Raw genomic sequence first — 12,030 nt, 5'->3', positions numbered from 1 at the left:
TCCCTACTCTACGAAAGGCAGAGGGGAAATTGAGGACTGGACTTGCCTAAGTTAGCAGCAGCACCAGAAACAGCCCAGGCAGCCCAGCCTCCCAGCAGCTGCTTTGCCCCCTCATTTCACAGCCACTCACCTGTTACTTGACTTGGAGCATCAAATTGAATGGGCACTGGACCAAATACAGTCAGAGCACACTCTGAACAGGCTCTCTCAAAGAACTGGCAGTAAAGGAAGGAATCCTGCCCCAAATGAGAAGCTCCAGTAGCACCTTGAAAATCACCCATCAGAGTCAGGGAAGAGACCCCAGAGCTCCCATTGTCTGAGGTCGGCAGGAGTGATGCAGCAGGTACAAACGCCCAAAGAAGAAGGACGACACATGCATGTGTCCCACTTCATTCATTCATTTGCACTCAGTCATTAGCCATTACCGTTCACCTCCCCTGCGGCAGAGGCTTGGCATGCAGCGGCAGTGGGCAACGCAGACGGCTCCCACGGCGGCTCCTACCCTCCTGGGCCTCCCGGGCACTGCACAAAGGCTGACCAACACGGTGAGGGCTGGAAGGAGAAGCAGGGATGCCTCGTGAGGGGCAATGGGAGAGGCCTGTCTGCGGAGCATGTTTCAGCTTAGGCCTGAAGGAGGTAGAGCTGGCCTCCAGGATGGCAACAGGAGGGAGCCACAAGCAGAGGGAGCGGTGAGTGCGAAGGCCCTGAGCTGGAAAGGCGCACAAGGGCCTGAAAGGAGCCGGGCTTCTGTGACACACCAAGAAAGGCCCCAGCCTCTCCCGCTCTGCCTCCTGTCTGGACTCCCTGTTTGGCTGCCAGCAGTCAGCAGGCCCTTCAGAACTGGGCTCCATGACCTCTGCCTTCAAGGTCTGCTGAGCAGTGACTGTCCACCAGGCCTGGACCAGGCTCTGCAGGTCCAGAGGAGAATAGGGCAGCACCCTCTTCTCAGTGGGTCCACAGTCCTGATGGGAAGACGGACTCTAATCCACAGAGTGTGACAACAGTGCTATGTATATGGCTGGAATAGCCTGGAAACACACCTGAAAGAGAGCAGATCCAGCATGGAGTGGGTGTGAGTGCTTCAAGGAAGGCCTGTCAGGAGAAGCTGAGTTGAGTCTCAAAGGAGTAAGGTGGAGGGGTTAGCTAGAAAAGAAGTGGAGAGGGGGTTCCCAGCAAAGGAACGTGGGCGCAGGCACCCATGTGGAAAGCTCCACCCAGCTGGGGCTGCAGCCTGAGGGGAGGGCTGGGGTGATAGGAGGTGAGGAGTGGAAAGGCAGCTGGACCCAGGCCCACAGACCCTCACGTGCCAAGCTGGGGAACTGGAATTATGCTCAAGGCCATGGGGAGTCGTTGGAAGTCTGTCAGCCTCCGACCAGGAGCAGGAGCAGATTCAAAGTCTCAGAAGCTTGCTGTGGCAGCAGCTGGAGGGACAGAGGATTGGGGCAGAGGGACCCAGGAGCCTCTGTCCACCATGATCCAGACAGGCAGAGGCCCAGGGCTGGGCTGAGCCACGTCGGGAGATGTCAGAGAGGGCTGGATGTCAGAGCCAGGGAGGAGATGGACTTCACGGCTGATGAGGTGAAGCCTTGGAGAAAGGGGAATTGAGAATGACGTCCAGGGTCTGGTTTGGGTGGCCAGCTGGGTGGGGGCACTGGTGGAGGAATAGAGAGTTAGTTAAACAGAGCCCAGAAAGGGGCATGCTGAGTTAGAGGTGATGTGGGGCCGTCCAAGTAGAGGAATTGAGTAGAGGAAGGACAGGTGAGAGAACAGGTATTGGGTTTGTGAGCTGAGAGATGACAGGTGTGTCTGGGAGAGGGTCCAGATAAGGGCCTTGAGGGCCCCCAAACAGAAGGAGGGGTAGGAGATGAGGCTCGAGAGAGAGAGCAGCAGTCAGGGAGAAAGGCTGCCCCTGGGGGAGGGCAGGCTTCCAGAAGACAAAGGAGAGCACGAGGCAGAGCAGGGTCTCTGCCCCAGGGCATCAGGCAGGAGTAGCTGGCACAGGTGTAGCAAGTGGGGGACCTGGACTTGGCAGGGAGTATTGAGGACGTGGAGACGTGGGGCTGGAGAGACTCAGAGTGTGGGTGGTGGGGAGGGGGTGCTTCCCTGACTACTGCCTGGCATACTACTCCGCTCAGTGCTCTCACAGCTGCCCCCACGTGGCTTCTCAGGCAAACAGTCCCCTCTGACAGATACCTTCTCGAGAACAGAGACTGACACAGACTGGGTGCTCAGGCAGCTCGTTACCTGAAAGGGCAATTGAGAAATGGGAAGTGGGCCACTGATGATCAAAGACTGTCAGCATTGCCCATCTGCAAATCCCCACTGCAGTGGAAGATGCTCTGGGGGGTACCTTTCATGAAGGAGCTGAAGAAGAAAGGAAATGGGGTTTCTTTCTGGCCCTAGCAACCCAGGGCGTCGATCTCCCTGTGCCTCAGTTGCTTTACCTGCTCTCTGCCAGGGGTGGAACACAGGTGCCCACATCAGCACTACAAATGCTGCCCCAAAGCAGGGACGCCAGGAACAAGCAGCAGCTCAGAGCCCTCCCGCGTCAACATTCTGCTACGTCTAGGGTTCCCTGGCCGGGCCCTTGGCTGCCGTGAGACCTGGGTCCTCCCCCTTTCTCCCTCGGTGGTGTGCCTCGTGGGCAGGTCCATGGCCCACATTTGGGAATGGAGTGCAGAGGTTCCTTCTGGAAAGGAGCCCACACCCTCCGTTCTGCTGCAGCTAATTAGCAGTTCAGGCAGCCACTTTCTGGGCTCACGAGGCTGTCCCAGGGCTCCGGGGCCTCTGTCTGCCAACTCAGGACCTTCCCATTTGATGCCGACAGAGGACTAAGGGAATGGCAATCTGTCTGGCGCCCGCTGGGTGGTCCTCCAAAAGAGCGGGCCTTGGTGAGCTGGTAGACTCTCCACCTGTGGACTGGCTCCAAGGTGAGCTCACAGAATGACCAGTCTTTGGAGACCTTTCATTTCTCATAACTGGCCCGCACACGTCCCAAACGTGGCAGGGCACAGCTTGGTGGGGGGTGGGTGCTACTGGTAGCCACGACTCCTCTCAGCCCTTTTAGGATCGAGCCTCAATGGCAAACTTTGTCTTGCTTTGGAAGAAGGAGCCCTGGGCAGTTGCCACACCATGATGGCCTGGATGATGTGACATCAATGTGCCCGTGGGAGAAGAGCGGGCCCGGCGAGGCCCCTTCCTCCAGACATTACCCCGCACCATTTTCTGCAATCCTAGGTGCTAAGGCCAGGTCCCTGCTGGAAACTAGCAGGACACTGGGGGACGTCAGTCCTCTTTCCTGGAGGGAGGCCAGGGAGCTCTCACTGGACCAGAAGCACTTCCACGTAGCCAGGTCACATTTCCCAGTAAGCAAGGACCTCCAGCTGGGGCCTGGCTGGGTACAGGGCCTGCCTACAGAGAGGGCGTTTGAGAGCGCGATGACCACCCCTCTGCCTTCCGGGCTGGCCCCGGGCTGGACAGTGCAGGCCGAGCCTGGGCCTAGAGGGAGCTGGGCCCCTGCAGCGTTAGACATGACCCTGGCCCTCCCGGTCTTGCTTGCTCTGGCCCCCGGGCTGGGGCCGCGGCTGGGGTGGTAATAAGCATCACTGCCTGGGGGTGGGAAAGGGACGAGAGAGCCCGTGGCTGTCGGGGATCAGCACAGGCCCAGGGAGACACGGGCAGCCCATGAAGCACCATTTCAGGACAAAGGGCTGGACAGGAAAGTGGGGAATGGATGAGAATTGTGTGGGGAGAGGTCAAGAGCAAGCTGTAGGTTGTCTCTAGAATTCCTCCCCCAGCTCACAGCTGGGGGCTATGAGACCCTCTAACCGGATAGGATCTCCTTAAACCTCGCGGAGTCTCCTGTGAGCCGCCTCGTCTCTATTTTACAGGTGTGTGCAGTTAGCGTTCTACCAGAGAAACAGACCCAGAAGGAACTTCTATGTTACATAATTGTATGGTCTGGCTGGGTAAGTGTGAGATCTGGAGCACAGGCTGGCAGGCTGGCAACACTCATTCCACAGGTGGAATTTCTTCCTTTGGGAAACCTCCATTTTGCTCTAAAGCCTTTCAGCTGATTGGACAAAGCTCCCCCAGATTATCAAGGATAAGCTCCCAGACTTAAAATCCGTTGGTCACAACATCCACAAAATCCCTTCACAGCAACAGCTAGATTAGTGTTTGATCAAATCACTGGGTACTGTCACCAGCCAAGTTGACACATGAAAGTGGCCATTGCTGGGGTGACACGAGTGCCTGCTCACAGCTATTGTGAGTGGGGAGTGAGGAAGTGAGACGGCACAGACTCTGGCTTGAGAACGTCCTCGGTGATGGCAGCTCTGGCTTCCTGTGCTTGTCTGGAGTGTGTGGGTAGTGCATTTGGGGTATGGTAGCAAGTGTTTCAGCCAAGGTGGCTGAGCTGAGTTTGGGCCTGCTTGTCTGTAGAGGTGGCGGCTGGCTCAGAGAGCCCTGAGGGTATTGTGGGTGGGGCATCAGTGGCTTCTGGGAGCTTCAAGGCAGACAATTCCAGAAGCACAGTGTGCCACCTGGCCACCCAGACTTGACAGCCAGGCAGCTCTCAGAGGAAATTTCCAGGCTAGCCTCACCCCTCCTGAAAGCCTGGCCAGGGGCAGGCTGAGAGTTTTCAGGGCTCTGGAAATTCCCACCTGGTCCAGGTGCTCTCAGCAGAGGGCAGTATGCCCTCAGCTGGGGGTGCTACAGGACCTTCATATCTGGGTAGGGTCTCCCCTGGGCTCTCCACTGTGGCAGCCCGGTCTTTGGAAATAAGCTCAAATCTGTCCTCACACAGCTAAACCTATAACTCATGTGTGACAGCTTTCCTCTCCTAATTTGGACCAGTTTTCTAAAAGATTAAAATCTATGTAAAATCTATGCGTCATACAATCATTTTCCTAGGGATGTGGATAATAACACCCATCTCACAGGGCTGCTGTGAGGAGTAAGCTCTGGTACCCAGGGGGCCTGATTTCAGTGCTCAGGACATGTTAGACATTGTTTAGAGCAGATTTGCAGCCTGCCCTTGGGCTAGGTGCTTTCCATACATTTCAGTGATTCAGGAGTAGAAAAGGTTTTGAAACCTGGGGGCTAGAGAAAGGTGTGTGGGGCGGGCCGGGGAAGAGCCCCTGACCGCTAAAGCTGTTATGGAAAATTTGTCCTTTGTATTATATAGCGAAACTATCTATGGCTTTCAATCAGCTCAAAGAAGTGAGAACTTCTGGTTTAGTTGATAATTGGACATTCAATTACAATTATTTCTGCTCTGCTTTAGCTTAAAGGAGGATGTGTCCACCCAGCTAAATAATTCTGCCACCGAGAGATCTTGGTGTTTGTAATCAAATACTTCCCGACCTCGCATAAAGCCTTCCACTTTACCTCTTGTCATGAACTTTGAAAAATGTCCCTGAAATCATTTCCAGTGTCTGGGAGGAGATGTGAATAACTACCAGTGGACATTCCCTCGCCCGGCCCCCGCGCTGCGCCTTTAAGGTCCACTGGGGGCGTGATGTCAGCGGCCCGTGGGCACTTGGAGAGGGAGCCGGGCAGCCAGCGCACGGTGATTCTGAGTCCGGTGTGGAGGAGGACCTGCCCGGAGCTCCCCGTCCCCGACGTCGCCCGTGGGCCATGACCAGCAGACCCTGAAAGGGCACCGACCCAGCCTCTTCGCGAGCGCGAGGCGCCGCGGCCCCGGCCATGGGCAACTTCCAGCTGGAAGACTTTGTGGCGGGCTGGATTGGAGGTGAGCTCAGCACCGGACGGGAGGGACCCCCCAGAGGTGAGTGTGCTGATGGGGACAGCCCGGGCCCGGGAGGAAGAGAGCCAGCCGGCAGGGCGCGTCGCGGGCGGAGTTTCCTCGCCGTGCGGGGCAGAGAGCTCCGCTCCCGGGCGCTGCCCACACGCGCCCCGGGCGCGCGCCGCCTGCCGCCCGGCTGGTCCGGCCGCTCCTCGCCTGCTGCCCGAGCCCCGCCGAGATTCATCCCGAGCCTGCGATCTGCTTCAAAGTTCGGCTCCGCGGAACTTGATCCGGTATTGATTAAACCGTTCGTCAAAGCGGGCAGCCAATGGAGCGTCCCGGCGCGTACCCACCCTTCGGCGCCCGGGTGCGCACCTGAGTCTCGGGACAGGGCACTCGCAGGAACTCGTGGGTGAGGGTGGCGCTTGACCGCCGCCCGCCCCCGCGCGCGGGACGCAGAGCCCGGCCCGGCTGTCCGGCCTGCGCTGGTGGCGTCCTGCTGCGGGGAGCGGAGCGCAGACCCGGGGGCTGAGCGCTGGCTGCAGGCAGGAGGAACCCTCTCGTTTTCAGCCGCTGCCAACGGTCGCCGCGCGTCTCCTCCGGCCCTGTTGGGCCCTCCGGTCCCTTCCTACCACTCCTGGAGCCGCTCTCTGTTGGTGCCTGGGGTGTGTTTGCTTGGGTGAGAGTCGCATCCCATTGCCTTGCTTCTTCTCCCTTCTTCTCTTTCCAGCAGATCTGTTCCTCAACTGTGCTCAGCTACTGGAGGGCGTGGGGGGTTTGAGGGACTTTGCTTATGTAAAAGATAGCCTTTGGGGGACGGGGGCTCCATCTAAGAGGATCATCAGAAAAGAGATGTTGGCAAATGCAGCCCCTCCCCAAAGACGAAGTGAAATGCTGAGATGCTCAGGCAGAGGCTATGGCTAGTGTGTTTGTGCCCCGCCGAGTGTTCTAGGTATGGAGACCAGGAGATTTGTAGGAAAGGAAAACAAACAAACAAAACAAAAACAAAAAGAGTAGCCAATCGGCTAGGATCTCAGGTGGTTCCCTTTCCGGTGCCCCCTCCAGTGGGAGTCTACGTCTGTCCCCCACAAGTGGCTGCAGGGCTCCTGCTTTGCACCCTCCTCAGCACAGGTGATTCCTTTCACTGGGGGCAGTCCTGTTGCTCAGGCTTCCTTGGGAAGGGCTGAGACCTGCCTCTCCTAACTTGCTAGTCAGGGGGCTGTGCCCAGAGGCCCACCAGGCACATCCAGGCCCTCTCTGGACAACATTTCAGCCATTCGGAGGGAGAGACTTTCCTCAGCTGCCCTTTAAATAATCAGACCAACTTCAGTAGGGCTGCCAGGGACTTGGTTTGAGAAATGTCCCAGAGGGTAAGACTGTCAGAGTAACTCAAAATCTCTGATGACACAGAGACCCTCCCCAACTGACACAGCAAGTAGTAGGTTGTCCTTTATTCTGAGATTACCCTTACTTCATTGATGTTAACATGTTTTTGGTTTTGGCTTTTGTTTGTTTCCATGAAATGAAGATGAGTGTAGTAGCAGTGAATAAGCATCAGATGCTGTTTAAATGCTTATGTGGTTGCTTTTAAAACAACTTTGTTGAGATTATTTTACATACCATAAAGTCTACTCATTTCAAGTGTACAATTTAGTGATTTTTAGTAATTTTACCAAGTGATGCAACCATTATCATGAATTAGTTTTAGAACATTTCACCCCCCAGTAAGATCCCTCATGCCCATTTACAGTTAAATCCCATCCCCTCCCTCTCCCTCTGGGCAACCACTAATCTACTTTCAGGCTCTCTAAATTAGCCTTTTCTGGACATTTTATATAAACAGAATCATACAGTATGTGGTCTTGTGTGTCTATTTATGTATATTTCTTTATGGCACTAATGAGGTAGCTACTATCATTACATCCCCATTTTACAGATGAGGAAATGGCTACACAGAGAAATTCAGTGACTTACCCAAGACCATGCATCTAGGATGAACACTAGGATTCCAGCCCAGACAGTCTGGTTGATGAGTACAGGCCATCTTAAGCCCTGTACTCATCTATAGCTGTTTTCTTTCTTAATGACCTGGTGTGATAAAATTTCGCTGTTACATCCTTCACATTTTGTTTGAAATCTTACTGGTCTGTGATATCCCAAGGTTTGGAAACCACTGACCTGATAATTCTGTTTCTTCTCTTGCATCCCCTGCTTTCAGATGGGTGGACTAATGAGCATACCAGGAGATAATGGTCCAAGGCTGGATCTGGGGCTGCTGCCCTGAGCTGAGGGATGCTGGTAGCAAAGGATGCAGCCAGAGCCTGAGGACCAGAGCTCCTTCCTTCCCCCGAAGGGAGGGGTTCCTGTAGAGCGAGTGGCCCGGCCTTTTGCTGCCCACCATCTGTCTGCCTCTGCCCAGTTCTGTGGGAAGGAGGGGCTGAGAGGGGCCTGGCAGTTTAGACCAAGGGAACATTTGTTCTGGCATAGCCGGTCTCTCTGCCCCATAGATATCTGCTATTCCAGGACCCCTGACCTGCCTTACCTGGTTCAGTCCCTCCTGCTAGCAGAGACCCTTCCTTCCTCATCAGCGCAATAGGGAGTTTGTCTCAGAAGGATGGCTCCTCTTTCAGTCTCACAACATGGCCTCAGCGTGGTCTTGCTTGCCTCCAGACTCATTCAGGCCTCGTGAATGTGTGTGTGGATGGGCATTTCTCTGTGAAAAGACCCAGAGTACCCATCGCCTTTTCAAAGAGGCCTTCTTAAAAAAATAAAAGGGGTGGCAGCCCCTTTCGAGCATCCTGTAGGTGCCAAGCTCTGCTGGTACTTTACACTTATCACCTCATTTCTTTCTTAAAATGGAACTGTGAGGTAGGTGCTAATATTATTCCCACTACACATGCTGAAAGGGAGGTGTAGAAAAGCTATTTCTCTTCATACCCTCTCCCTTTTTTTAAGATGAAATTCATATAACATGAAATTAATCTTTTGAAAGTATACGATTCAGTGACATTTAGTACATTCACGGTGTTATGCAATCATCTATCTAGTTCCAAAACATTTTTCTCATGCCCAAAGAAGTTTCTGGACCCATTAAGCAGGTACTCCCATTTCCCCTCCTCCAAACCCTGGCAACCACTAATCTGCTTTCTGTCTCTATGGATTTACCTATTCTGGACAATTCACATAAATGGAATCGTACAACATGTGACCTTTCTTGTCTGGCCTCTTACCCTTCGCGTGATGTTTTCCATGCTCATCCACACTGCAGCATGTATCAGTACTTCATTTCTGTTTATGTCTAGTGATATTCCACTGTATGGATAAAAATACCACATTTTATTTAGCCGTTCATGCAGCAATGGACGTTGGGCTGGCTTTTTTGAATAGTGCTGCTGTAAACACGTGTGTACATGTACTTGTTTAAGTGCCTGTTTTCAGTTCTCTTAGGTATATTTCTAATAGTGGAATCCGTGGGTTATAGGGTAATCCTATGTTTAACTTTGTAATAAGCCAAACTGTTGTCTACAGCAGTTGCAACATTTTACATCCCCACCAGCAATATATACGAGTTCCAGTTTCTGTACATCCTCACGAATACCTGTTATTTTCCCTTTTTCTTTCTTCCTTCCTTTCTTTCTTCCTTCCTCCCTCCCTCCCTCTCTCTCTCTGTCTCTCTCTCCCTTTCTTTCTTTCTTTTTCTCTTTCTTTCTTTCTTTTTTTTATTATAGGCATCCTAGTGGGTGTGAAGCAGACTCTCACTGTGCTTTTGACTTGCATTTCCTTAATGACTAATGATGCTGAGCATCTTTTCATGTACTTGGCTGTTTGTATATCTTCTTTGGAGAAATGCCTATTCAAGTCCTTTGCCCTTTAAAGTATTTTTTTCTTTTTAGTTGTTAGAGTTCTTTACATATTCTGGATATTTGACCCTTATCAGGTGTTCGATTTGCAAGTATTTCCCTCCATTCTGTAGGTGTCTTTACTTCTTGAGAGTGTTCTTTTATGCACACATGTTTTTAATTTTTATGATATCCAATTTGTCCCATTCTTCTTTTGTTGCTTGTACTTTTGGTGTCATATATAAGAATCCGTTGCAAATCTACAGTCGTGGAGATTTCCCCCTATATTTTAGTATATGATTTGTATCGTTTTAGTGCTTCCACTTAGGTCTTTGGTTTATTTTGAGTTAACTTTTGTATATGGTATAAGGTAGAGGTCTAGCTTTATTCTTTTGCCTGTGGGTACCCAGCTATCTCAGCACCTTTGCCTCCCTTCCTCAGGGTACTTCTTTCTTGAGGCAAGGCCCAGGCTCTACTCCATGTTCCTTGCCTTCCTCTGTGCCTGAGCCCATGCCTGACACGCTGGGGGATCTCCTCTGGTGGCTGGGCACTGACCAAGTAAGTGAGTGTAAGTGCCCGAGTCCTCTGTTCTATCCTAAGAGCCAGCTGGTGCAAGCTCGGAGTCCAGGGGCTGAGTAACCAGGGAGTCGTCTTTGACCCACAGGTGCAGCCAGCGTCATCGTGGGCCACCCTCTGGACACAGTCAAGGTACAGTAGCCGTGTTGTCATTACCCTTTGGAAAGGGGCCTGGAGTGAGTCTGCCTCCAGGAACGTGCCTGCTATGTCTAATCCCCAGAAAGTAGCCAGCTCAGGGCAGGCTCTCTGTGCCAGTCCACGGGAGTGGAGTGGCAGCAGGCCCAGTTTGGAGTGCTCTACCCTCATCGCTTGGCAGTGATGTTGTTTTTGTGACTGCTCCATGTATGCCTCCAGGTTCTCATGAGCTGCAGGGGAGGGGTGGGGGCACTGGGAGTGTTCTCCTGCAAACCTCTCTGGAACTAAGGAGCCAGAAAAGGCTTCCAATGTGAGGTGGCATCTGAGCCCATAATTTAAGGTTGGGTGATTGAAAAAGATGTTCCAGGCACAGAGAATGGCATGGGCAAAGGTGGGGACACCGCTGGGGAGCCATGCTTGGGAAAGGCCAACTGGCAACATGGCAGTTCTGTGGATGCGTCAGGTTTCTGAAAGCAGCTACGGATCAGAATCCAAGAAAGGTAGGTCAGCACTCAATCCTTGGAGCCTTGAATATCAGCTTAGGACTCTGGACTTAGGCTGGGAGTGGGAAGCCATTACAACTTGATGGAGCCAGAAAAGCTCATCCACGCTCCTTGTTCTACAGATGTGGAAACTCGCCCAGAGACGGGAAGGGTGTCACCTCTGGTCATACAACACATTGAAGCACTGAGGAGTGAGATGTTACAAAGGGACAGTCTTTGAGTCTAGCTCTACCCCTGCCACCTGTCCCCATGGTGAGCAGCACTCACAGCTGTACCCCGAGACCGTGGCCACAAATAGTGCCTCCTCACCCCGACTTCCGCACTCGTATCCAATGCTCTGCCAGGACTGTGCACAGAGAGGAACCTCTCAGGCCCCCCTTCAGTGGCCGCTGTGGGTCCCTTTCTCCCCATCTTCCTCCCTGAGTGACCGTGGGCCCCTCCTCTGTCAGAGTCCAGGCCTACCTGCTCTCTTCTGATGGGGAGGTCAGTCAACGTGTCTGTATCTAAATAGTTGAAGGTGTTTCCTGGCTCCTCGCATCCCTCACACAAGCGCAGCCTTTTGCTCATACATCAGATGCGTTCTGGACGCTTTCTCTGTGCAGGTACTGTGGGGCTGGATGGGCAGTGGTGGTGGACAAAGCACGTCCAATCCCCGCCCCTGTAGGCCTAACAGCCACGTTTCTGCCCTGGGAACCAGTGTGCCTCCCAGGTAGAGCATCCTTCCCTCATGTGCAGCCTGGTTAGGGGCTTGTGGAGCTTGTTGGAATGCCCATCCTCATCCCCTGCCCCTGGCACAGGCAAGCCTGGCCACCCTCTGCCTGGCCACATGCCACCTGTAAAGGCCAGGACTCTCCTTCTTTTCTCCACTCTGCCTGCTGAGCTTCTGCAGAGAACCCTTCCTGATATATAAAATCTAGTCTCTGTTCAGCCTGAGAACCTCTCTGCTCAGGGTACCAGCCTGGTGATGCCAGCTTACATGGCTAGCCTCTGGGTCCAGCCTGGACTGTGGCCTGGTGCCCTTGTTTCTCTCCAGAACATCCTCCTTCCTTCCTTCCTTCTGGCTGGAATTTTCTCTAGAGTTCCTGTTCCCTGAGAAAGGTCTGGGCAAGAGCCTCAGAGTCAGAATAACCTGGAGTCCAGTTCCAGCCTCTGACATACTTTCCCAAGCCTAGGGCACAGCACTTAACCTCTCTGAGCCTCGGTTTCCTCGTCTATAAAATGGGCAAAG

General features: G+C 53.3%; 1 protein-coding gene across 2 annotated transcripts in view; it reads left to right on the top strand.

Annotated features, from left to right (window-relative positions):
- The first annotated feature begins 5,709 nt into the window (after window positions 1-5,709).
- SLC25A48 (solute carrier family 25 member 48) overlaps window positions 5,710-12,030 on the top strand; it is a 42,231-nt gene continuing 35,910 nt past the window's right edge. Inside the window, exons 1-2 of one of the 2 annotated variants that reach the window (XM_057748570.1) lie at window positions 5,710-5,755; window positions 10,253-10,296. In XM_057748570.1, coding sequence (XP_057604553.1) covers window positions 5,710-5,755; window positions 10,253-10,296 — 90 coding nt within the window. Of the gene's footprint in view, window positions 5,756-10,252; window positions 10,297-10,979; window positions 11,055-12,030 lie in introns of those variants that run through there. The other variant, XM_057748588.1, reaches the window with a different exon arrangement.

This window comes from Hippopotamus amphibius, chromosome 1, assembly GCF_030028045.1.
Source record: "Hippopotamus amphibius kiboko isolate mHipAmp2 chromosome 1, mHipAmp2.hap2, whole genome shotgun sequence".
NCBI lineage: Eukaryota > Metazoa > Chordata > Mammalia > Artiodactyla > Hippopotamidae > Hippopotamus > Hippopotamus amphibius.
The sequence above is the reverse complement of the archived record's forward strand: the minus strand, read 5'-3'. Positions and strand labels throughout refer to the sequence as shown.